Raw genomic sequence first — 27,004 nt, 5'->3', positions numbered from 1 at the left:
TCCAGAGCCTGGTGTTGCCATGGCAACAGCCCACAAACAGGGGGAGCCCAGGCTTCAGTGCCATAAACAACTCTGACAGATTCAACAAATAAAGATGTACTATAGCAATTTGTGGGGAATTTATGAGAAATTAAAAATTCAACTTGGACAATAAACAACCCATTTCAGAATTTGCCCCACTTAAAGTTAAATAAACCGCATGCAAGCATTTTTCAAGCATGATGTTTCAAGGCTAAAAACAGGCCCTGCTGGGAATGCTTCCTGAGCCTCCAAAACTGGGTGCTGCTGGAGAGCACATCACGTATCTGCTCACATCACAGGGCACTTTTACAGCTTAGAAAGCGCCTGGCTCACCCTCTGGGTGCTCCCAAATGCCACCCAGGAGACCATAGGCCAAGGATGAGTAATGCTGTCAGGATTATGAGTCTCACAGGCGACTTGCCTAGAGCACAGTGACTCCCCAAGGTCACAAGGCTGGTCAAGGTCAGAGGCAGCGTGCAAACCCATCACCAGACTCCAAATCCACCGTGCATACACAGGCAGCCACGTGTGCATTTGCTATACACAGAAACACTGCACCCAGGCGAGGTCCGACGTGGAGAGCTGGCTGGGTTCTCTGGAAATCTGTCCTGCTGAAACAGCACCCAAAGAGCCTGCTTCAAGCAGATCGACAAATTCTCCCACACGCACACTGGCTCACACATTCACTCACTCACACACACTTGCTCACTCCTACTCACTTGCTGCCCAGGGGGTGGGAGGCCTCAGACCCCTGGATTCTGCAGTATGAAGAGGGCAAACTCACCAAGCTGACTTCAAGATGAAAGGCTAAGAAAGGAAACAGACATGCGAGTACACCTGGGAGATTTTCTAGCCCCGTTTTCTGAAGAATCAGGGATTTACAGAAGGTGAGAGTGAAACAGGACCCATGAGATCCATCAGCTGTCAGACAGAGAAAGGAGCAGAGCCCGGCCGAGGCCATGCAGGGATGAGAGGCAGAGGCAGGGATGAGAGGCAGAACCAGCAGGGAACCCAGTCTCCTGTGGCCCCGGCCTGCAGCACAGGCAGCCGTGGCTTCATGCTCTCCCATGGGGGCCACACGACTCAGGGCTCACCCACCAGACGCCCTCCTGGTCATTCTCACCATGCTTGGTGGCACCAGGCACCTTGATGGAGAGAAAAAGGATCATGACCCACGATTCTGGCATCACCACATGCTGTCTCTCAAGGGGCTACCTAGTGACAGGTGGGAGAAAACCATCAGCTTGGCGAGAGCCCTCCCCAGCTCCCTGCCCCTGATCTTCCCAGGCAGCCCCATGGTTGTCTGTCTCCCTGAGCTACTGACGCAGAAGAGGTCAAAGACCTGGTCATCTTAGAGTCCCTAGGGGGCAGCAGGGGACCTGCCACTGGGGCCTGGGTGAGCGCCCAGCAACAGAAGGAACGAAGGGCTGAGCCTCTGTTAGGGTCCTGGGCCTGCAAGCCCATCAGCTCCCTCAAAGGATCAATCATAAATTGATGACAGAAATGAGCCCATGGGATGATGGCCACAGGGGCATCTGGGAGGGCCAGTCTGGAAGGTTGAAGCCAGAGTGGCCATGCTGGACTCTGGGTAGGGAAAGAAGAACTGGGTCCCCTCTCACAGAGGCCACAGGACACATTGCTGCTCTGCCTTGAGGTCCACAGGGTCATAAGACAGGGGTGGAGGGGGTGCGGGTCACGAGGCAGGGTGGAGGGGGTGCGGGTCACGAGGCAGGGTGGAGGGGGTGCGGGTCACGAGGCGGGGTGGAGGGGGTGCGGGTCACGAGGTGGGGTGGAGGGGGTGCGGGTCACGAGGTGGGGTGGAGGGGGTGCGGGTCACGAGGTGGGGTGGAGGGGGTGCGGGTCACGAGGTGGGGTGGAGGGGGTGTGGGTCACGAGGTGGGGTGGAGGGGGTGCGGGTCACGAGGTGGGGTGGAGGGGGTGCGGGTCACAAGGCCTGCTGAAACAGCACCCAAAGAGCTTGCTTCAAGCAGATCGACAAATTCTCACGCACACACACTCATGTGGGTCACCCGTGTGGGGTGTGGGTCATGAGGCAGGGTGGAAGGGTTGAGGGGATACAGGTCACAAGGTGGGGTGGAGGGGGTGCTGGTCACGAGGCAGGGGTGGAGGGGGTGCAGATCATGAGGCAGGGGTGGAGGGGGTGCGGGTTACAAGGTGGGGTGGAGGGGGTGCAGGTCACAAGGCAGGGGTGGGGGGGGTGCGGATCATGAGGCAGGGGTGGAGGGGGTGCTGGTTACGAGGCGGGATGGAGGGGGTGTAGGTCTCGAGGCAGGGGCGGGTGCTGGTCACGAGGCGGGGTGGAGGGGTGCGGGTCACGAGGCAGGGGTGGAGGGGGTGGGATCACGAGGCAGGGGTGGAGGGTGAGCAGGTCACGAGGCAGGGGTGGAGGGGGTGTGGATGAGGCAGGGGTGGAGGGGTGAGGGTCACGAGGCAGGGGTAGAGGGGTGCGGATCATCAGGCAGGGGTGGAGGGGATGCGGGTCAAGAGGCAGGGGTGGAGGGGGTGCAGATCATGAGGCAGGGGTGGAGGGGGTGCGGGCTACAAGGTGGGGTGGAGGGGGTGCGGGTCACAAGGCAGGGGTGGAGGGGGTGCGGATCATGAGGCAGGGTGGAGGGGTGCCGGTTACGAGGCGGGGTGGAGGGGGTGTAGGTCTTGAGGCAGTGGCGGGTGCTCGTCACAAGGCGGGGTGGAGGGGGATGTGGGTTTCGAGGCAGGAGTGGAGGGTGTGTGGGTCTCGAGGTGGGGATGGGTGCTGGTCATGAGGCGGGGTGGAGGGAGCACGGGTGACGAAGCAGGGGTGGAGGGGGTGCGGGTCCTGAGGCGGGGGGGGTGTGGGTCACAAGGCAGGGGTGGAAGGGGGTGTGGGTCACGAGGCAGGGGTGGAGGTGGTATGGGTCTCGAGGCGGGGGCGGGTGCTGATCCCGAGGCAGGGAGGGAGGGAGTGCAGGTCAGGAGGCAGGGGTGGAGGGGGTGCGGGTCTCGAGGCGGGGGCAGGTGCTGGTCACAAGGCAGGGGTGGGGAGGGTGCTGGTCATGAGGCAGGGGTGGAGGGGGTGCGGGTCATGAGGCAGGGGTGGAGGGGGTGCGGGTCACAAGGCAGGGGTGGAGAGGGTGCTGGTCACGAGGCAGGGTGGAGGGGGTGGGGGTCCCAGGGCAGGGGTGGAGGGGGTGAGGGTCCCGAGGCAGGGATGGAGGGGGTGCAGGTCATGAGGCAGGGCTCGGGGGTGCTGGTCACTGCCTGCTCATCCCGATCCACACTGCCCGGCTCTGAGCCTGGGAGGCTGACTGCCATGGAACGCAGCATTCAAGATCCAGGGCTTCCAGTTGCACTTGGCCAAGAGGGGTCACTGGCAGGAGACCAGAGGGCAGGAGGAGGGGGGCGGGGTATTTAGTCCCCTCTCTCTCCCTGCTTCAGTGACATGCCTGGGCAGTGGCTGTGGCTTGCTATGATTGCCATCACAGAGCTTCTGTGACACTTTCTTCACCTTACCTGCAGCCCAAGGAGCAGGAACAGCTCCTCTCTGCTGCCAGGCTCTAGGTGCCTCACCAGCCCCTGCTGCTCCCTTAACCCTGCCCACAGCTCAACAAACAGCCTCTGCTTTCAAGGCTCTCTTTGAACCACTGAGGGTGAGCTCTGCTTCCTGCCAGCTCCCTGGCTGATATGAAGAGGAACACATTCTGCATCACCACACATATAGGGTCAGAAGACGGGGAGCAAACTTGAGCCACAGAGAAGAGCACAGAACCACCAGGCTGCATGGGCCGGGCATGGATCCTGACCAGAAGAGAGGCCAGGCTGAGGTAACACAGTCTGGAACAGGCGAGTGTCAGCATGGGGACAGTGAAACAAGCTCAGGAATGGAGGGGACCCTGCTCTGCTGCAAAAGGCCCATGCTTGCAAGGTACTGGGGGGCTGATTGTGTGGTAGCCTTGGAAAATTCAGGAAGGCCATGGGAGGTTTTTATGAGGAACCAGAGAGGTCTGGTTAGCACTGGGGCAGGGGCAGGGGATGGAAGGGTCAGAGTAGAAAGAGCCTAGGCCATAGGCAACAGCAGATCTGAGTTCAAAGACCCACAGTGATTGGTGCTTGGAGCTCTGTGGCTGTAGAAATATCACAGAAGCAAGTGACAGATCTGAGCCTCAGTTTCCTCATCTGCAAAATGGGGAGAATAATAAATAGATCCCATCTCACAGAGCTATTCTGAGAACTAGGAAGATAAAAGTAAAAAAGTCCAAGGCAAAGGGGGACACAGGCTCCACAATGACAAGGATTTTGGTTCAAGGTCAGGCAGCTGGGGTTCCCTGGAACAGTGACCCATACCCACAACAAAAGTTCCACTCCAAATCTGGACTGGCTCCATACCACTAGGGAATCACTGGAGGGATCACTCCAAAAGACAACTTAACATGCAAGCTGGTGTTTAATACTCTTCAGAAATTAACTTTCCAGACTGCAATTCCCCAAATAACTCCTAACCCTCCACCACTAGCTGCAGATTCCTCAACACAGATCTGGGGCCAGGCTGTGTGGTAAGTACTTTGACACTGTATCTCAATTACCTTTCTTAACCTTAGAGGTTAGTGTTACGACAACCCCTTTTTCCAGGTAAGGAGGCTGAAGCACCCTCAGTGCTGGGAAGAAGCAAGACCAGAGGCCACCTGGGGACCACCCACCTCCTCCAGAGCCCACTACTCCTTGCCTCTCTCCCTGGGTGAGGAACAATCGCAAGGGGAAAAGTCCATGGGCACAGCTGCGGCTAGGCCACAGCCCCCAGCCTCATGGGCAGAGAGAGCGGGTCTGGGGCAGGAGTGAGAAAGGAGGAGAGGGAGGGCACATGAGAGAGAAATGAGTGCTGTATGCGTGCCTGGTGCACAGGTGATAACACAGCATTCAAATCTGGAAGCACAAACTCCCACAAGACCTTCCCTTTCTGTAATTCCCCAAAATGTATGGGTTGTTTATTTCACCAAGAAGTATATATTCCTCCTACAGACTACAAAAACAATATATACAACTTACTTATGTAACCCAAAGAAATAATCATCACAGGCTTGCCCAAACAGTATCAAAAGTGGATGTTTATCACAATACTATTTATAAAGGTGACAGACCAGAACCATGGCCAGCATCAACCAAGGGAATCAAAGAACTTCAGTTACAATCAGATAATATTATGCAGTCATTTAAAAAGCAAGCCTAAGTAGACATTTAACAAAGGGGGAAGCACTAAGAGAATGCTAAGTGTGTTTGTGGGGACAGATTACCACAGAACCACAACTTTGTTTACAACTATGTCAAGGCTGGTGGCTCGCACCTGTAATCCCAACACTTTTAGAAGCCGGGGCGGGCAGATTACTTGAGGTCAGGAGTTCAAGACCACCCTGGCCAACACGGTGAAACCCCATCACTACTAAAAATACAAAAATTAGCCAGGCATGGTGGCACGTGCCTGTAATCCCAGTTACTCTGGAGTCTGAGACGGGAAAATCACTTGAACCTGGGAGGCGGAGGTTGCAGTGAGCCAAGATCGAGCCATTGCACTCCAGCCTGGGCAACAGAGCGAGACTCCAGCTCAAAAAAAAAAAAAAAACTGCATCAAAGATGTTGGTGCACACTGTGGTCCCAGCTACTCAGAAAGCTGAGGTGGGAGGACTGCTTGAGCCCAGGAGTTCAAAGCTGCAGCAAGCTATGATCGCACCACTACACTCCAGCCTGAGTGACAGAGGAAAACCCCATCTCTACAAAAAGTTTAATTAAAAAAAAAGTTTTTTTAATGCATCAGTGTGTGTGCCATTTTTATGTTCAAAGGACATGAATAAAGTCACACTTTATTCACATTTTAGTGTGGTGGTTATCCTTGGGCTAGGGGGTAACACATTTTGTTCCCACAAGCTACAGAGGAGGCTCTCCAGACCTTCCTGAAAGGCACTTTCAAACCTGCTTCTGGAGGGTCAGAACATCGTGCAGGACAGAGGTCAGGCACTAGCAGGAGGCCCTGGTCCCGCGGCAGGTCTATGCTATTTGAAGTCGTAAAACAGGTCAATGGTGGCCCAGTGTGAGGGGCTGCCTGGCTCACAGTCAAGGCCAGGGCCTGACCTATCATACACCAAGGCATTTCATCTTCTCCCCAAGAAGATATACTGGGTAGGCAGGGGTCCTTGTCCCTGCTGGACAAAGGAAGGCACTGAGCGCTCAGACGGCAAAATAACCGAGGGTCCTGAGCGATCCGGCGGAATATTCGGTCGACAGGCAAACTCATCAAGTCCTGCCCTTGCCAGGCCCCAAAGCCCTGGCTTAAGGGAGGGCCAAGCCTGGCATTTGTCAAGATTTATCAAGTTCAGTAAATGTGCGCCCCCACCCCACCCCCATCTCCCATCTCTCTCCCACACCAGACCCTTCTCCAAGCCCCACTCCTTGGCCATTAGCTCAGTCCCAAAGGCATCCTTGCCCATCCCGACTGCCTATGATCCTGTCAAAACACTGTAAATAACTTATTTCTACTTGGCAGGGCCTGCGGCAAAAATACTGCCTGGGCAGGGAAGGGAGTGAGCCAAAGTCTGCCTCCAAGCCAGGAAACCCACACCCTCCTGCCCAGGGACCCCTGGTCCCCCACCCACCTGAGATGGCAGAGACACACAGTGGAAGCCAAACTCCTGCCCAGTGAGACAGGGGTGTGAGCTTCACAAGACCCCTCGAGTCATCTCAGGAACAAGAAAACCAGTGAGCTTCCCACTCCCCACAGCCCCACACAGCACACTAAGCCCTGTCCCTGACCTCAGGCTACCCACGCTTCCCCTAGGAGGGCCTGAATTTTAGAAGGCCTTCTCACCTGCCCTCCCTTCATCTCAATCATCCCTCTCGTCACCATCTGGTAGATGGGCCTCAGAGAGGTTATGCCACTACCCAGGGCTGCACAGCTATGGAGGGATGGAGCTGGAACTAGGGAGGAGTCACTGGACTCTCACCAGGCAGGCAGTCTTCAGAGCAGAAGAGGCACTGGCTATGCTACCACACCTCTAGAATCCAATCCCAGCTCCACAGCTCACATGCTAGGCAGTAACAAGCCCACCTGTGTGAGCCTCAGTCCTCTCACCTGGCAAGTGGGGCACTAACCCTGACACTCAGTAGGCGAGGCACACACAGGAGTTCTCACTGCTGCTGCCTGGGCTGCTCATAGAAGCCCAGCCCAGACACCAAACGCACTTTGGAATTTTTACGTGCACATTCTAGAGCTCTGAAGCAATACTACTAGGTGCTTACTGCCCAGACACCAGGGCTGGTGACCTTTAAAAAAGAAAATTGGCTGGGCACGGTGGCTCACGCCTGTAATCCCAGCACTTTGGGAGGCCGAGGTGGGTGGATCACAGGGTCAGGAGATTGAGACCATCCTGGCTAACATGGTGAAACCCTGTCTCCACTAAAAATACAAAAAATTAGCCAGGCATGGTGGCAGGCGCCTGTAGTCCCAGCTACTCAGGAGGCTGAGGCAGAAGAATGGTATGAACCCGGGAGGCGGAGCTTGCAGTAAGCAGAGATTGCGCCACTGCACTCCAGCCTGGGCGACAGAGCGAGACTCCGTCTCAAAAAAAAAAGGAAAATTAAAATTTTTGTAGAGATAGGGTCTCACTATGTTGCCCAGGCTGGTCTTGAACTCCAGGCTTTAAGCAATTCTCCGGCCTTGGCCTCTTAAAGTGTTGGGATTACAGACACAGGCCATCATGCCTGGCTGCTGGTGGCCTTCCTGCAGAGAATCCAGGAGCTCTAAATGTTCCCTCTGGACACCTGATCAAAGCCCCCTCTCAGGCCTCTGTACCCCATTCCCATCGGAACCCTGGGAGCCTCCCCAGGCGGCTTCTGTAGAAGTGCTGAGTGAGCCCCACGCACCACCTCCAAGTTTCTGGGACACAGCTGCAGGGCCGGGCACTAGCAAGCCGGGATCTCCTTATAGGGTATACTCTAAGGCCATTACATAAAGCTCAAAAAGAGAAAGACTCAGATTGACAGTCGAGCTGGAAAACAGGCCTGTGAAAGGAGAACTAGACACCAGGGCCATCAGGTCCCTGAAAGGGCCGTCTCTGCCCACCATTTGTGCAGAACATCAGAGAACTTGAGGCAAAGACGGGAGCCACTGTGCTTCCCAGGGGAGTTCTTGAGCCGGGGGTGGATCAAGGGGAAGGAGAAAGACAGAGCCAAGTTACAACTCTGGATTTACACAGCTTTTGGAAAAGTCACGATGGGTGTGCGGGGAATCCCTGGGACCTCCCCTGCCAATAATGAGCTAGCACGGGAGGGGGTCATGGGGCTAGGGTCAGGGGTCAGCACTCCCTGGGGGTGATGCCTTCACTCCGTCATGGCTAGACCAGGGGAGATCCAGAAAAAAGGAAAACGTAAATCAGCCCATGCCCCCAAATGCACCCCAGCCAGAGCAAAATCTGCTCTAACCCCAGAGGGCAAGCTGGGACCTCACTCACTCACAGCAGGAGAATCATCCCTGGTCAGCCCTGCCTCAGCCAAACCAAACAGACATAACTTATGCTACAGACATTTCTGGCTTTTTTACTCATGATAATAAATCAAACAGAAGAGATCCTTTCATTTTGGCTCATCTACCCATCGCATCATTTAACTACACAACACACCTCATTCAGATTCACGCTTCCCTGGGCCACTGATGATGACAATGATGGTGGTGGAGGTGGCACCAGTAAATAATCACAAACAGCTCCTTCTGAGGACAAACTAGGTAAACAGGTTCTGTGCTGTTCCTTATTCCTTATTCATTCACTCCTGGAACTCTATGAGACTGGGTCCATTATTATTTCCATTTTACAGATGAATAAACTGAGGCTTAGAGGGGGCAAGTAACCTGTCCAGTTCTAAGTCCAGGGCCCGAGTGTGCTGGACACAGCTGACTAGCTGCAGCCCAACCTATCCCCCATTCTCCCCTTCTTCTTTAGCAACAAAATCCCGAAGTCACTTCTAGACCGCAACCCAATGAAACAGCCTGAGATGTGACTTAGGCCCCCAAAGATTTAGGTCCAGAGACACCCAGAGCAGGACTGTTAGTAACAGCAAACCAGAAATAACCTAGAACTTGAGACTCTGGAGCAGAGAAATGGTTCTAGATGCTGGGACATAGGGATGGTGGGAAGCTGGTGGAGCCACTCTAACAGCAATTTCCAAGGTATTTAAATGGCGCAGGCAAATGCTCAACTGTTCCCCCAAATGCAAGTGGCAAAACTAGGGACACAGAAAAGCCCAACCTGAATGCACATCATATAGAAAAAAGGGCATATTTTATGTAAAAATTGCTTCAATAATTATCTCTGGGTTTTCATTTGTAAGCCTATTTTGACTTCCCAAGATTTCCACAAGTACGTATTACTTAATGAGCAAAAGAATAATCTAGTTATTTTTAGCAAACACAGACCCTCAAGGCCTGCCGCATTCTGTGTAGCACAACAACTCAGTCCTTAATTCACTCACCCAGTAGACACAGCACACATCAGGGCCAGACCATGCACTCCTCGGAGACCAGTAAGTCTCAGCCTCAGGAGGACACACCAACAGGCAGCTCAGCTTGGTGTGCATGCGTGTGTGCGTGTGTGTGTAGAGGGGGGCAGAGGCATCTGCTGGGAAAGCAGGGGAGGTGTCACTGCCAAGGTGACATTTAGCAGTTCTTTTTTTTTTTTTTTTTTTTTTTGAGACAGAGTCTTGCTTTGTCACCCAGGCTGGAGTGCAGTGGCACAATCTCGGCTCACTGCAAGCTCCGCCTCCCGGGTTCATGCCATTCTCCTGCCTCAGCCTCCTGAGTAGCTGGGACTACAGGCGCCTGCCACCACCCACAGCTAATTTTTTGTATTTTTAGTAGAGACAGGGTTTCACCATGTTAGCCAGGATGGTCTCGATCTCCTGACCTCGTGATCCACCCACCTCAGCGTCCCAAAGTGCTGGGATTACAGGTGTGAACCACCACACCCGGCCGAAGTTTAGCAGTTCTAAAAGCATTAGAAATATGAGAGCAGGGAAGGGGCTGAAGAGGGAGATGCCAGCTCCTTACTCAACTGAAATACTCAGGGACGCTTCCTGGTCTTTGGAACTGAGCTGAGGCAATGCATCTCCATTCCTGGCTTTGACTACGATGGTGCTGCGCCCAGCTGGGCATGGAGCACAGTCCAGGGCCCTCAGGTCAAGAGGCCTCCTCCTCAGAGTCTCAGCCCTGCACCAGGCCGAACGGGAACTGACTGCTGAGGAATCCAGTGTTTGCATCCGAGTTTCTCCATCTGCACCCAGATTCCCTAGAATCACACTCTGAGTAGCAACGCTATGGATACCTTCACCCCAGAATGCCAGGACAGTCAGCTACTTTAAGAGCAGAATCTTGCTTCTGGCCCTTTCTAACCCCCGTTCCATCCCTTCCTATTTCCCCTGTGTTCTTCATTCCAAATCTTTTATTTGCTTTTACGTAAAATGCTTACCTGGCACGCTCCACTGAGGCCACGGAATTCTTGACATTTGACAGCCAAGAAAGGGTGGAAGGTACCAGGGAGATCCAGTCCCAACCCTGCGTGGTGTGGTGAGGAGGGCCTGGGGTTCTGGAAGCCTGCCTGCAAGAAGGCACCCAGGCACCCTGGAGCACAGGGAGCCCCACTTGCCCTGGCAGAGCTCTGTTGTCTTGACATGGGATGTGGGAACTTTTTTTTTTTTAAAGGATTTGCTCAAGTTGACTCAGTGCATCAAAGGCTGGAGAAAGAACCACCCTAGAACTGAGTGCCACAGCCTTCGGAAGCTACACAGGACTGCAACACGGTGACAGCTTCTATTTCTAACAGCAAACCTAAAAAGCTCAGGAACCAAAATAAAACGGATAGAAACGAAACCACTCAGAGTATGTCGACAGTACTCAAAGCAACTCACGAGCATATCCCCACACTGTCTTCCAAAATGTGATTTTTTTTTAATGGCCACGTTGGAGAACTGCTATGAGCAGACCCTGATTTATATAACCCTTCCCGGCACCTCACGTATCATCATTATTAAAAAACACTATGGGGATCATGCTTTCACATAACTTTGTCTTATTTGCTATCTACATAGCCTAAGCAAATAGTAAATGGTGGAGAATGAAAATAATTTTCAATGTTTAGGGAAAAAAAAGAAAAATACCTGCATTTCAAATTTTTTTAAAAACCATAAAATCTATCTTTTAAAAAAGGAATGAGTAAGCTGGAATCCACAATAATTAGAAACCCAAAAGTGATACAGAGGGGAGGCAAAAAAAAAAAAAAAAAAATACTGTATTCTCCACACTGAAACAATGTATCTTTCTCAACAGCCCAGTTTCATCTGTAGCTGTATTTTCCCCACTCAAACGCCACCATTATTCATAACAACAGATGAGTAAAAATCAATGAATATTCCTTCAGCATCTCTTAGGTGTCTTCAATCTTGTGCGCTGTCATCCCTTTAAAGAGGAAGAAAAAGATCCACAGCCAGGAAACAGACTCAGAAACTCAAACCCAGGTCTCTGGACCCCACAGGGAGGTGAGGCACAGCCAAGAGCAATCTGTGTCTATTACTGGCCTCAAATGACCACATGGAAACACTGTGTGCAGAGCCAGCCCCCCAGGCCTGTGACAGTCCTCCTTGGAGGTGATGGGGTCTGGGGAGAGGTCAGAGTCAGGCTCACGTGAACTTTAGAAAGCCACTGCCCAGGATGGAGGTGGACTGCATGTCTGCCATGGCTATCCCAGCTCCAAAGATGTCAGAACCCCCAACAAACGCCACAGTGATCCTTATTCCCAAAGCCCTTTACGCTTGGCTCCAGAGCACACGGCAGAGAAAACCGACAGAAGGAAGGATGTTCACAGGTGTCCACCCCTACCTATGCCCCAGTGACCTGGAAATAAAATCCATCCAGAGCACCGGGGCCAGCCAGCTGGGGTACCCTGGAGAGTATGGGTGGCAGAGGGAACCCCGCTGTGGATTGATCATTTGACACTGTGTTCTGCAAACCTTTTAAAAAAATGTTGGTACCATGTGAAAATATAAACTAAGTAACAAGTACATTTTTAATGCTGAGATGGAGAATTTGGCACCTATAAGCCTTCCAGAGATGCATACTATGCAACCACATGAGTCCCCTCTGGCTCTGAATTCGGAGAGCAGCTACCAACACAGGCCTCTGCTGCCTGCACTCAGCACACCTATCGGAAAGCGCCGGTGCTGGCCTGGGCTTTCCCTCCCTGGCGGCTGCTCCTCCTGCACCCCCATGCCCAGGCACTCCGGCCAGAAACAAGGGAGGAGTCTGGGGACTAATCCTCCCCCTCTCACCTCCCACATCTACCCAGGTACCACGCCCTGCCATCTGTCTCCTGCTGCCCTCTGTCACTGCAGGAGCCCCAGGAAAACACATCACCCCTCACTAGGCTGCAGCCACAGCCCCTCTCAGAAAACCCTGCTCTCTGCTTTCCAGTGCACCCCTGTCTAATCACCCTCCATGTATCCTCCCCACGGCTCTTCCCCCATAGCCTTGGGTTGGAGCACCCAGCTTTCGCCTGCAGAAGCCCCTCCATGCCCCCGACACAGCACCCCATGAACAACTCACCTGGCACCGCTACTCTCTCCAGCCCGGTCTCTCACTAGCCCCCTCAAGCCAGGGGCTGTAGCCTTTCCAAGCCATTGGAAGCCAAAGGACCCCCTTCCCCAGCTGCTGTGTGTGGCCCTGGCCATGCTCCTTGTCTGTAAGGCCATTCTAACACATCGCCTCCTGCCAGCCCCTACGCCCAGTTTACTTCATGTCAGGAGGTATGGCCTCCATCCCCTGATGGCCCACTCCTCCTTACATGCCCAGCCTTGCGTCCTCACCACTCCCCCACAGCTCAGACAGGCCTGCCCTGCCCCTGGGCTTGGGAATCCCCACGGTTTCCCTGCCAGTGGGCATCCCCACAGTTCCTTCGCCTCCAGAGGCCCAGCACCCAGTTCTGCCTCGGTCCCAGGCACATGGACCTTCCCTTGGGGTCTTAGTGTCTCTTTCTCAGACTTGCCTTTTCTTGCTGGTTTGATGGTCACCCACCCAACCTCCTTCCCTGAAAGTCTGGTGCAGGAAGGGATAAAAACACATACACAAAGGTCGCCAGCATGCCAGCCAGCACCAGCTCTGGAGAAAACAGGGACAGAAAGATGTATGTCCACCATTCACTCATTTGCTAGCTGGGAGAACTTACTTACTTCCTTGCTTGCTTGAGAAACAGCCGCTGCACCAGAAACTGGGTTTCATAGTGTCTGAATTCTCAAGGAATTTGGATGGAGGACAGTGAAACTGTAACCGGCTACTGCACTTCTCACACTTACAGCTTGCTCATTCGCATTTTAAAGTCAAACCCCGAGCCCTCTCATGCCAATAGGCACCTTCTCCCCTGATCTTTTACAATAACTGGGGAAAGGCAGCCCAGAGAACAGGCCAGGGCAGAGGTCAGGCTGCAAAACATACTTTCCTAAGGACGCCCAGGCTGGAGGGGGCCCGGCAGCAGGTGGGTCTTTCTTTCAAGGTCTTCCTCCACCAAATTCAGGACTATTCCAGAAAGGGGCAGTGAGTCCCTGGGTGGGGAGACCGCTCCTCCTGAGCCTTCCCCACAGATTGGATCGGAGCGGAAGATGCCCCGAGGTGACAGCACCCAGCAAGGCTGATGCAGGCCTTCTGCCCAGCCCACAGGAGAGCCCCAGCCCCACTCCCCAGACCACAGACGACCCAGGGGATATTTTCTCCAACACAGGCTCACTGTTTACAGCGGAAGTAATCACAGTGCTGTGCTTGGCACTTGGTCATTTTAGCAATTAGGTGTTTTAGAAGGAAGCACAAGGACCTAGGAAGTGGGTCGAGCCCCGTCAGGCTTTGCCTCTCAGATAGGATCTGTTGGGTAGATGGGCTCATTGCCACTAACCAGACTCCTCTTCCAGGGAGCCTTCCTGATTTACCAGGCTGCGTGAGGGCCCTCCTCTGTGCCTGTCTGGTGTCCCTGCCTACCTTGGCCACTGTCCGCAGACATCACAGAGAGTTGAAGGGGCCTGGCTTGGGCCTGTGTGAGCCCCCAGCACCTGGGGCCTATTCACAGCAGGTGTCAGGGAAACTGCTGCATGTTACTGCGTCCCATCCGCACGGCCTGGCTACGAGGGGCCCTCAGCTCAGCACTCAGTGAGACCAACTCGACACTGAAATGGTGGAGTCAGGGTGGCCCGTGCGTCCAGCATTCCCATTACCATACTACAGAGCAGGGGGCTGAGGAAACAGGTACTTGCCACCATCACCGTCATGACAAGTAGCCTCTCAAGACAGGAGGTAGAGAACATCTGGTCCCACGACCCTTACTACACTCTTCCTTTGTCCTGCAGCCCGACTCCCTGCTCTAAACACAAAGTAGGACATCCTCTTCCTCTGAGCTGCCTGGGTCCTGGCTCCCCTGCGACTTCCTTTCCTGCCTGAGCAGCCCTGAGCAGACAGTGCTGTGTCTTTCATGATCATCATCACGTGGTCTAACAGACCAGGTCTGCAGACAAGTCCACTGCCAAGCAAGTCTCGGCGCGCGGTTCTGGGCCCCAGAGTCAGCCCAGTCCAGCCCAGCCCCATTAGGGCCTCTGGACGGCCTGAGAGCAAGGCCTCGTGCTGTCCCTCTCCGAGGAAGGACTTGCCTCAGGCCTGGTTCTGAGAAGTAAACAGGGTAATGTTCTGAAGCAGTGGACTTCAAACCAAACCCCCACAAAATAAATGTTTAAAACTACATATCTATTTGCACATTTTTAAGTTGATATGAAAAATTTCTCATCATAAGTCTAAATACTTGTAGAGGATGTAATTTCCAACATACTGTAAATATTAACATTTAAAAATAAAACTGTTAATGTTTCTCTTTTAAATGGATCCAATGGTATCTAAATACCATGGCGATTTGAGATTCACCATAATCCATTTTTAAATTACATAATCAAGCTCTTCTTTAACCGTTGGAAATTTAACAGTGTCCCTTTTCCTCCACAAACTCTGATCTCCCTCAGAGATGTTTATACTATCACAGTGTATTTTATGCTTGAAAGCCTTATACTGATTATCCTATTATACTACAGGGCCAAAAAATACAAAAATCAATGTTTTAATTTTTTTTAAATTTCCTGTGATCATAAAGCTCTGTCAAAAGTTTTCTCCTGGACTGAATTATTATAATAATTACTATAAGTATACAATTGATCAATAAGACAGAAATACATTGCAAAATTGTATAAGAACTAATCGTTAAAAATAAGCCTTATTAGGCCAGGCATGGTGGTTCATGCCTATAATCCCAGCACTTTGGGAGGCCGAGGTGGGTGGATCACCTGAGGTCAGCAGTTCAAGACCAGCCTGGTCAACATGGTGAAACCCCATCTCTACTTAAAAAAAAAAAAAAAAAAAAAATTAGCCAGGCATGGTGGCAGGCGCCTGTAACCTCAGCTACCTGGGAGGCTGAGGCAGGAGAATCGCTTGAACCTGGGAGGCAGAGGTTGCAGTGGGCCAAGATCATGCCTCTGCACTCCAGCCTGGGTGACAAGAGTGAGACTCCATCTCAGAAAAAATAATAATAATAATAAATAAATAAAATTTAATAAATCTTATTAAAAATATATCTATACAATGAATGGGAATTTTTTGAAAAATTATTTCATGAATCCTCAGATGAATATTGCCTATTGCTAGAATAAGACAGGGTTTATCAATTTCATCTCCATTTTTTAATTTCTACAGATATCAGAGCAGAAACCACTTATTCAAATTTTTAAAAAATGGAATGGAAAGAGATTTACCATAGCAAATTATTTGGATTCCTTTATAATTATATGCCAAGAATTACAGTAATCTAGTAATCTCTTATCAAAAATCGTTCTTTTTTTTTTTTTGAGACAGTGTCTTACTTTGTCACCCAGGCTGAAGTGCAGTGGCACGATCTCAGCTCACTGCAGCCTCGACCTCCTGTGTTCAAGTGATCCTCCCACCTCAGCCCCCAAGCGGCTGGGATGACAGGCATACACCACCACACCCAACTAATTTTTTGTATTTGTGGTTGGGGGGGAACCCTCAGATGAGGTTTTGCCATGTTGCCCAGGCGGGTCTCAAACTCTTGAGCTCAAGCAATCCACCCACCTCAGCCACCCAAAACAAAAGTCATTCTTAATGTGCTATCAGCTGACGACACCATCAGGTACTCTGAATTTTGCTGCAAGCAAGGAACTGGAAATACCTCCCTGGCCCCAGGATGACAATGACTGGCCACTGTACTTGACCACCGGGAGGGTTTTATGCCCTGAGGTCTCTCACTCAGTCAGGTCTGCCTGTGGATAGAGTGTACAGTTCTCCTGCAGACAACCAGCTTCCAGTGTGCCAGGCCCAGTGCCAATTACTTCACCCAAAGTAACTCAGTCCTCACAATGGTGCCAGGCGACCAGCACCATGATTATCCCCATTTTACAAATGAGCAGAAAGACACAGCGTCGTTAGGCAACTGGCCCAAGGTCACACAGACAGGAACCTGACCCCAGGCGGCCCTGCGCCTCACAGCGTGCACAATCCTCTGCAGAGGTGGGAGGAGGAACAAGGTGAAGAGGCACAGGGGTAGCAGGGAAGAAGAGCTCCCGAGCTCCTCAGCCTCTGGCACAGGCACATGAGGACACTGAGATCTGCAAAATCCACTTTCTTAAATATGCTCCCACACCTACCTCGGGAAGGTTACACACAAATGCTTCCTTAAACTAAACCCACGATGCCTGGTACACTGGAGTCCTCCATAAAAGGACTGTTACTGTTGCCATTAAATAACAGGAAGAGAAACAACTCCCATGACCAACCGACCTCCGGTCACCAGCGTTTTGCAGTCTTGAGTCCTGACCCTTGGCCCCAACATCCTTTTTTTTAGATAGCAGCCAAAGTCTAGGTAATAAGAGGAACGGAAGCATTTAGTAAATGGAGAACATATGAACATGCAGAGGAGACCGTTCGGCAGAAAACCATGGGCCACAGGCTTTTGAGACAGACAGATCTGCACTCAAATCCCAACTCCACCACTGCCAGCTGAAATCCCCAAGAGAAAGCACAGCATTCTGAGCCTCAGTTTCCCCACCTCTAAAGGGTACTTAACACCACACCATCCCTGGGTGGCTGTAGAGAACGGGAAATGCCCCTCAGGGACCAGACACAGGAAACACAGGAAGATGGCTGGCAGCAAGGGGACGCGCGTCCTCTTCAATCACCAGCACCTGAACCCAGAGGATGGCAAACACCCCCAGCTCCCAGGGCCCAGCAGCCTGGAGATCCTGTGCACAGAAGCCCAGCTGATTTTGAAAAGCCAGCCAAGTGGCTTGGCTTCCCATTTTTGCAGTCTTTCTCAATGTCTTAAAATCTAAAAGTTCTCCAAACGCAGGGATGCCAGGAGGAGGTGAACAGAGAGGTATCGTGGTAGGTTTTATTTTTAGATGCTGGAGTGGAAAGTGTCCAGTTTGGCTTCGCTCTGGTCCCCAGCCACCACTTCCTCCCCCAAGCCACCACTGAAATGAACAGCATACATGTCTAGAAAGATTTCGCAATGCTTCTTCTGCCCCGGACATTCTGACACAATGGCTCCAGTCTCCTGTTCCTCCCACAGACCGAGCGGATTAAAGATTTTAGTCTAAATCTTCCCAGAACGCCATATAAATGAAACCCGCTGACCCCTGTCCATCTCTCATCCTCTCCTCGAGCGGTGGGGGTGACACCCACTGTGTGACAGTTTGAGGTCGCGTGTAGACAGGATCAGGCATGGGGGAAGGCTGTCTTGCCCTCTCAGGCAGTGTGTTTGCCGGGGAGCGCCTGAACTCACTTCCTCTAAAAATGGCTCCCACAGCAGTTCCTCCATGGACCCTCCCAAGTGACTGGGTGGAACCACAGGGCAACCCGGGGCCTTCCTGAGCACAGTGAGCCCCAGCTGTCAGTCTCAGCCTTATTGTGGGTAAAGCAGCCTCTGTAAAGGATCTGTGGATTTCCCAGTGAACCATCATAGAGGACTAAAAGGGAAATAGAAGCCACTGCATCCTAGAGCTGCAATGGTTAGAGACCATCTAAGCCCGTGATGAGATGAATAACCACACCTCCTCTTTCCACGCCTGTACCCCTGGCAGGCACTACAGATGAACCCGTTCCCACCCACTCACAGATTTAGGATCCTCCAGGCCGCCAAAACCAATCAATCAGAAATGGTCCCTGAACACACACCCCAAGCCATTCCTGAATTCCAATATCCCCCACTTGATGATGGAGAAATTAAAGCCCACAGCAAAATTCAGTGCAGGTTGGGCGTGGTGGTTCACACCTGTAATCCTAGCACTTTTGGAAGGCCGAGGTAGGTGGATCACCTGAGGTAGGGAGTTCATCAGCCTGAGGAACATGGTGAAACCACATCTCTACTAAAAATACAAAAACTAGCTGGGTGTGGTGGCATGTGCCTGTAATCCCAGCTACTCAGGAGGCTGAGGCACGAGAATCGCTTGAACCCAGGAGGCAGAGGTTGCAGTGAGCTGAGATAGCTCCACTGCATTCCAGCCTCCACTCCAGAGCGAGACTCCTTCTCAAAAAAAAAAAAGAAAAAAGAAAAATTTAGTGCAGATCATGCAATTCTGCAGAGCCAAGAAGAGCCTGGACAAAAACCTAGAGCTGCTGAGAGGCTTCCAGAAACTACCTCCTTACCCCAAAACAAATCTCAGCCTTCTAGTGACAAGTTCAACCCACAAACTACCAGGAGGGAGGTCAGGAGGATCCTTTACCAGCCCCACCCATCAACCAGCCCCAGTCTGGTCACAGGAGCAGGGGAAACCTGGGGCCTGCGATGCTGAACCTGCAGGAATGGGGACGCTGCTCTCCTATGGCCGCTGAGGGAAGCCCTGGAGCTGAAGTTAACAGGGGTGGGCTGGAAGAGCTCCCCAGCAGGCTTTTTGAAAGCCCCTTAGATATTCTAGCAGGGGCCAGCACCTCCTCTGCCCTGATCTAGTCCCCAACTTGGGTTCCCCTCTCTGCAGCTACAGGCAGATGAGACCCGTAAGGCAAGGAGATGGGATGCCAGCCCAGCTGCACAGACCACAGAGTCACCCTCAATGGGGACAGCGAGGGGAACAGAGGACATGGCCAGGCCACCATCAGGTTTACCAAGTAGCCATTATGCGCCAGGTACAGCCTTTAGTGCAAATAACACAGCCTGCCCCTCACATAGAGTCTGAGAGTATTTTGATGTTATCTTCCTCCCCCTCCATCCATCCTTCCCTCTTCTCTCCATCCATCCTTCTATCCTTCCTCCCCCTCCATCCATCCTTCCTTCTCCCTCCATCTTTCCACCTTTCCCCTCCCTCCAAGATCCTTCCCTCCCCCTCCATCCATTCTTCCTTCTTCTTCCATCCATCCTTCTTCTTCTAGTTAATGTGCACCTGACCCAAGTCCACCCAGGGTGAGGCTACACAAAGCACAAGACAACTGGACGTCTAGCTGGGTGCCTACTGCCCCCTCACCCTTCCCACACCCACCCTAACCTGACCACTGCCATGCACACCCCCCTCAGGACTCCCAAACCAACCCTCTCCCCACTGACAAAGCCACAGCAACCCTCCAAACCCAAGAAGCCCCAATCGGAGTTTGCCCAGCCCAGGGCAGAAACCACATCAAATCCACAGGGGAGCTAAAAACAAGCTGCACGTGAAGAAGAGAGAAAGCCGTGCCCGACGCTGGAGGAGAGGAGGAGAGACAGAGAGGTGGGCACCAAGGGCCCCACTACCCAAAGAACCACGGGGACGCGGTCTGTACTCACCTGCACAACTTCCATCCCTCGCTTCCTGTGAAGAAAAACAAAGAAAACAAGCGTTACTCCAGCAGGCTGGACACGTTCTTTCCGAAGGTTCCCAACAGCCCGCTGAGGGCAGGACCATGAGGGGGTTTCAGGAGGGAGCCGGCAGCTGCGCCTCTCCTGCCACTGTCCCAGAACGGCCATGCCTTCCACTCCCAGCCACTCCTCAAACCACCTTGCCGCTGAGAGGGCTGGCTCCGCAGAGGGACTTGCTGGAGTCCTCCGGAGGCCCCACGCCAGCCACCTCCCTCCACTCCCGGGCCGGGCCTCTGTCGGCCGAGTTCCAGCTTGGGTCGTCCCAAGGCCCCTGCCATCCCTGCCTACCTCAACCCCCATAGCTCCCCATGTCCTCCCCATCAGGTCTGGCCCCAGGATCTGCCACAGCCAGTCATGCTCCAACCCATCCACTACCACACACGGGAGCCCCACACAGTCCTGCCCGCTGCCTTCCCAATGCCCCACTGACGCCTACCCCCTCGCCAACAGCCTCGAAGCTGCACTCATGTCCTCCACATCCTCCCTGCTCACATGCAGTCCCATGGCCACCACGTAACCTGACTCTTGCCACTCAATTTTAAGAGCCTCACGGCCTGGGTCAGGGTTTGCCCAGAACACACAAAGGCTTTCTGTTGACTCCCACCCTTCTCTCCCTGACCCATTTCTTTTTTTTTTTGAGACAGAGTCTTGCTCTGTTGCCCAGGCTGGAGTGGAATGGTATGATCTCAGCTCACTACAACCTCCGCCTCCCAGGTTCAAGCGATTCTCCTGCCTCAGCCTCCCGAGTAGCTGGGACTACAGGCACCCACCACCATGCCCAGCTAATTTTTGTATTTTTAGTAGAGACAGGGTTTCACCATGTTGGCCAGGCTGGTCTCAAACTCCTGACCTCAGGTGATCTGCCTGCCTCAGCCTCCCAAAGTGTTAGGATTACAGGCATGAGCCACCACGTCCAGCCTCCCCCACCCCACATTTCTTACTGTGGGCCCAGGAAGTGCCCACCTATGCAGCTCTGGCACACAGGGCTTTCTCCTCCCCGGCCCTGGTGCCCACCTCCCACCCCAGCCTTGAGGATTCGGCTCAGCATAGCCTCTCCAGGACGCCTCCCAACCTGAAAGAACTTAAGGCTACCACTGTCTCGGCCCTTTGTTTTGGGGTATTGATTGCTATGAGCCAGAGATGAGCACTGGTGTAGGGCCACCAGGACCTGCAGGGACCGAGGCGCCCAAGACAGCATACTGTGCACATTGCGCTGGGAAGAAAGGCCTCCAGCAGATGCTCAGAGATGGCTGCAGCCAGGCAAGGTCAGGAATGTGTGGTTTACTCACCCAAGCTCCTTGGAGCAGGGACCATGCCAAACTTTAAAGCTATGTGTGCCCATGCCCAGTTATGATGCCCACCTGGCACACAGACACTCCTCAAAGGCTGCTGGCAGATGAAGGTGTAAATGTGTAACAATTTATCTCAGCTCCTGGGCCCAGCACTCGGAGGGTACAACAAATGCAACCTCCACAGTCTGGGCCCTTGAGAGGCTCAAGGTCTTAGGGAGGAGACGGGCACAAGCCCCACAGGAACATTTGGGCACCCCTGCTCCCTTGTTTCATGGCACAGCTGAGGTGCCGCCCACTAATTCCTACATCTGTTTGTCAGCTCATTCAGCGAGGGCTTCCTTAACACCTTCTGATACCAAGGCACTGAGCAGAACCTCACAAAGGAGCCACTCCATGAGACAGGAAGACAGAGGCCAAGGAGAGCTGACCAGGTCCCACTGTGGGAAGCACCCAGTCCACCTGCCCTCAAACCCCCGACACCTCAACAGAAACCTGGGCCCCAAGGAATCCAGTTTGAGAACCACCCTGGTTGAGGCATTCAGGGACCCTCAGTGTCTCTTAGCTTCTCTGCAGTTTCTGTAGGAATGGTGGCCAATATCCATCTGCTTCCACGATTTCATGAGGGACAGGGGAGACACACAACAGCATAGCCCTGGGCCACCACAGCCCACAGCACAGTGACAGACAGCATCATGAGGAACCTGTGCTACGCCCAACCACTGGCTCACAACCTGCACCGTTTCTGAGCACCTGTGGACACCTCAGCCCCTGCCTCACTCCCAATCATCCTGGCCCCCACTGGAGGGACGAGAAAGCTGCAGGAAGCGTCACTGACGGGAACCTGCCCCAGGACACACAGCAGAGGACCTTGAGGAGCCAGCCCAAACTCCAGCGACCCTGCTCCAGGACAGAAAACTCAAGCCCCAAATCACCGAAAGTGTGAACCGCACAGTGCGAAAGGCCGGGGACACAGAAGCGCAGACTTCCACTGGCCTCTGGGCCAGGGCCTCGGTTTCCCTCTGAGTCAACCCTGCTGGCATCCGGGTTATCCCAGCGTGTGACTCTCGTTTCTTTACTGCGGTCAGTTCCAATCAGTCCACATTTTACATCATCCCAGGCAGCTCTCCCTTCCTTAGTCCTAAAAAAACAGTCTCTCACTGAAAACAGATGGAACACATAAAATAAGAAAGCAACAAAAAAGTAATCTAGAGAAAAGATCGGCTGCAATCTTAAGTGGGGTTGATCTCCCAGGAGCCACAGCAGTTCCTCTGTTGCTCAGAGCTCCAAAAAAAGGATAAACTACAACCGTGGCAGAAAAGAGGGGGCCACCCACATATGCTACACACCCCTTGAAGCTCACCACTCACCAATACCGTCTGCAGCCTCATGAGGGTGGGACAGTGGCTACCCCATTACCTGCAGAGCAGGCCGAGGCCTGGGAGACTCAGGAAGTGCAGGAGCTGGCCCGGAGCAGGGCTCTCCCCACACCCAGGTGTTCACCACCAGGTGCACCACCGTGGGCAAGGGTGGCACCAAGCAGGGAGGCCTGGTCTCCAGCCTCCAGGGCCTCAGTGCAATGGAAGGATCAGGAGGTGGCAGCGGAAAACTGCATCCCCTCTGGTGGTGGAATCCCACATGCACCACCACAGCCTCTCAGGAAAATAAAACAACCTGTCGGGGCTCATTTTTCATTGGGAAACTTCTGTAAAAGGCACCAACAACCTCGATTCCCCAAGAAGCACGTTCCTAAAGTCCCGCCATAACCAGAAAGTTCAGAAATTGAATGATGAAGCCAAAGGGGAAGAGGGAGAAGCAAGGGACATGGGAGACAGGGGGAGGGAAGAGAAACCAGAGCATTGGTTGTCAAGTGACTGTTCCTCCTGAAAACCCTGGCTCCACGATCCCACCTCATCACCCCACAGACAGGCTCAAGTGTGCAATATGTTTCCGGCTCTGCCCTGTTAATTACCAAACTGTATGTGATAGCAAAACACTAGCAGCAAACTAAATTTCCCCCAAGAAGGGACATTAACAAACCACACACAGTCAAAGGAATAGTATGCAGCAGTAAAAAAGAACACAGAAGGCCTCCATGCACCCACGAGGAATTATCCCCAAGACATTGCTGTGTGAAAAAACGTAAGATGCAAAACCCTGTATGCTGTAAATAATTATCTGTGTTAAGAACAACATCCAGGACAAGCATGTGTGCTTGGGTACACACGGAGTGAACCTGAGGGTGCTACAGAAAACGATCATGGCAGGGCCCCTGGTCAAGGGCAAGGGCAGCTGGGGTGGCCGAGGGACTTCCTTTTCACTGTGCCCCCTCATACATCGCTTCAAGGTTGTGCCATGTGCCTATAACATGTTATCAAAAACTGGAAAATATATTTTTTAATTGTTTCTTAAATAGATGCTTGATAAAAGCACGAAGCAATCGATCACTGGAGGACACAAGACAGCAGAGCTCAGGAGGTATCATGAAAAGCTTCCAAGTGCTGTCCAAAGAGGAGCTGAAATGAGGCCTGCAGTGGGGACCCCCAGGCTGCAGCACTCGCTACGGGTTCTAAGCCCATGGAAACATTCCGGTACCTAGAAAACAGACTGAGGGGCATGTGCTGCAGTGTTAACTGTGGCCACGGGGCTGGGTGATGCCAACAAAGTGCTATGGTTTTTCCTTTATACTTCCCTGTGTTTTCGAGATTTTCTACAAATGAACATATACGCTACCCTCAAAACTGTAGGGAAAGTAACAATAAAAGCTACTTTTTTTTTTTTTCGAGACAGAGTCTGGCTCTACCGCCCAGGCTGGAGTGCAGTGGCATGATCTCAGCTCACTACAACCTCCGCCTCCTGGGTTCAAGCAATTCTCCTGCTTCAGCCTCCCGAGTAGCTGGGACTACATGCATTCGCCAAGATGCCTGCCAATTTTTGTATTTTTAGTAGAGACAGGGTTTCACCATGTTGGCCAGGCTGGTCTCGAACTCCTGACCTCCAGTGATCCACCAAGCTCAGCCTCCCAAAGTGCTGGGATTACAGGCGTGAGCCACTGCACCCGGCCTACAATTTAATAATTTTTAAGTTTCATTAAAAACCTGCAGCCGGGCATGGTGGCTCACGCCTGTAATCCCAGCACTCTGGGAGGCCGAGGTGGGCCTCCCAAATCACCTGAGGTCAGGAGTTCGAGACCAGCCTGGCCAACATGGTAAAACCTCGTCTCTATAAGAATATAAAAATTAGCTGGGCATAACAGCGGGTGCCTGTAATCCCAGCTACTTGGGAGGCTGAGGCAGGAGAATTGCTTTAACCCAGGAGGCGGGGGTTGCAGTGAGCCAAGACCGTGCCACTGCACTCCAGCCTGGGCAACAGAGCAAGATTCCGTCTCAAAAAAAACACAAAACCTGCACCTGTGAATAATTTTATAGGCTCTAAACTGTCATTTTATTGATAAATATTACACTAATATATAAATACAATATATTAATATGAATATTAATAAAATAGGAATAGCTAAGTATAAACATGCTTTTCCAAAAGCTGGATTATTAACAAAGGGAGGATCCACTTTGCACAAGGAAGCTTCTCCCCAGAAGTCCAAGGAGCACGAACTTTTAAGGAAGTTAAAATACTCACAAAATGATTTGATCCTTTCAGAGGAGGGGGCTGGCAATAAAAGAAGGCTTCAAGGAGGAGGCAGCATTTGCCATCTGGCAGAGCAACTGAAGGGTAACTACAGACAGGTGCTGGGAAGAGTACTTATAGAGGAGTAAGGGGAGTCCTGCGCCCACCCCAAAGGGTGTCTGGGGCTCTGGAAGCATAAAGCCCTCTCAGGGGGCGGGGGCTGAGACGCAGGACAGAGGATAAAGGCAGGGTACGCTTCAGAGGCCCAGGATGTCACCCTGTGGCCCAGGCTTTACCCATAGGCCAGTGGGTCCCAGATGCCAGGGCAGATAGCCTGAGAACCACCAATGAAGCGTGTCAAAAATCCTCATTCGAGGCCCACCCTAAGGCCTCTGATCCAGGAGGCCTGGGGCAGGGCCTGGGAAGGATTCAGGGTTCATCGAACTCCGGATGCTGCTCAGGAGCAGCTGGGTATGGGGACAGCTGCTTGTCCACAAGTGCGACTCCATGTGCTTCTCTGTGACCAGTGGAAGCAGGATCTGATTTGCTAGGGGAGGACACAGCAGGGGTGGGGTGGGGGGCAGCCCTTGCAGGTCTTGGGAAAAGAGTAAAGGAAACCTAAGAACCAGAAATAGTTGTGACGCTCACAGTCTGGAAGGAGCAGACGAGCAGGAGAGGAGAGAACATTGCAAGAAGGCAGCAGCAGTCCACTTTTCAACCGTGGTGGTGCCAGGAAGTGGTTAGAAGCCGAGGACTGAGCTTCGCAGCATTCAGAGGCTTAGATGAACACAATTCGGGGGGGTAGGCGGGAGTGGAAGAGGTGGGTGAGCCCCTGAGAGCAGAACCAGACCCCACTGTACCTTGTGCCTCTGTTTTCTTATCTGTAAAATGCGAGAATCCTAGAACTCATCCCACACGGGCTTTGAGGAAACAGAGTCCAGGCCTGGCACAGTACCTGGCTCACACCAGGGATGGGGGTCTTGTGACCTGTGACCTTGTGACCTGCCACCCTGCCTTCCTGCCCTTCTAGAACTGCACCTCCTCCAGTCCACGTGACTGGGGGCAGCACGCCCACTCCAGCGGTGGGCACGTGACCTGTTACCTCACTTAGCGGCAGCATGGGAGCAAGACCCAAGCCAGGCCGGTCCTGGTCCTTTACCGGACGGGTCCTGGGGGACTGTCTGCAGTACAAATGGCACTGCCTGGAAATGCTGGAGGACACCATCGCTTCTATGTGGCGAGAATCCGGATGGGCCCGAGGCCAACCAGGAGAAAGGGCCAAGAGGGCTCCAGAGGGCAGATTCCCTGGCCAGACCCGGCCGCGGTGGGGTTTGTCCTCTCTGGACCTTCAGCTGCAGATTTCTGCTCGAGCCAGCTAAAGCTTTCTGTCACTGGCCGCTGAGCAGCAGGGGCCCTGTGAGTGACAGTGGTTACCACTTCTGAAGATGATGAAAATTACTCTGGATGACCCAGCACTGAGGGAGAGGGGATGATAAGGGAAAACAATAAAGAAGATCAGAGCAGAAGTACAAAAGAGTGATGCGGAACAGAGACACGTCCACGGCACCCACGCTACCACCAGGCCACTGCAGCACAGTACCAGGTGTGGCGTCAGGAGGTTAACACAAGACACTCTGGGATGACAGACCCCATCCAGCAGCAGACCTGCCACATAGCAGAGCAGGGCACAAAAGGCTCAGGGACCATGACCAGCAGCAGGCATGGGATGTGCCACTGAGCCACCCAGGGTCTCAGCTTTCATGTCTGTTAAAAGGATATGACCTTTCCCACCCAAGAGGCCCTCCCCAGGGCAGGTGTGGGGACCTGAGGGCTGCAGCAAGTGAAGTACATGAAATGGTGAAGACGCAAGGGAGGAGGGTTCTACGGAGAACCACTCGGGGAAGTGGGAAGCCAGGCACATCCTCATCCAAGCAACGTGTGGCACAGTTCAGTAACTACTGATTTCAGGCACCCCAAATAACAAGACCCTTTGGCACCTCCAGGTACCAGGCGCTGGGGAAAAAGCCCCAAGTTATGGTCCCCCTTTCCCTGCCTGCAGAGGGCAGCGCCCACACCATACCCCACAGAAGCCCAGGAAGTCTCCCCAGGACTTGGGGCTCCTAAACA

At 52.9% G+C, this 27,004-nt stretch overlaps 1 protein-coding gene across 2 annotated transcripts in view; it reads right to left on the bottom strand.

Annotated features, from left to right (window-relative positions):
- ITPK1 (inositol-tetrakisphosphate 1-kinase) overlaps window positions 1-27,004 on the bottom strand; it is a 182,485-nt gene that overhangs the window by 121,239 nt on the left and 34,242 nt on the right. For both annotated transcript variants that reach the window (XM_030802367.1, XM_030802366.1), the window contains exon 3: window positions 19,893-19,917. In XM_030802367.1, coding sequence (XP_030658227.1) covers window positions 19,893-19,917 — 25 coding nt within the window. The remainder of the gene's footprint in view (window positions 1-19,892; window positions 19,918-27,004) is intronic.

The sequence above is a fragment of the Nomascus leucogenys genome, chromosome 22a (genome assembly GCF_006542625.1).
Source record: "Nomascus leucogenys isolate Asia chromosome 22a, Asia_NLE_v1, whole genome shotgun sequence".
Classification (NCBI taxonomy): Eukaryota; Metazoa; Chordata; class Mammalia; order Primates; family Hylobatidae; genus Nomascus; species Nomascus leucogenys.
This window is presented reverse-complemented; position numbering and strand designations above follow the sequence as displayed.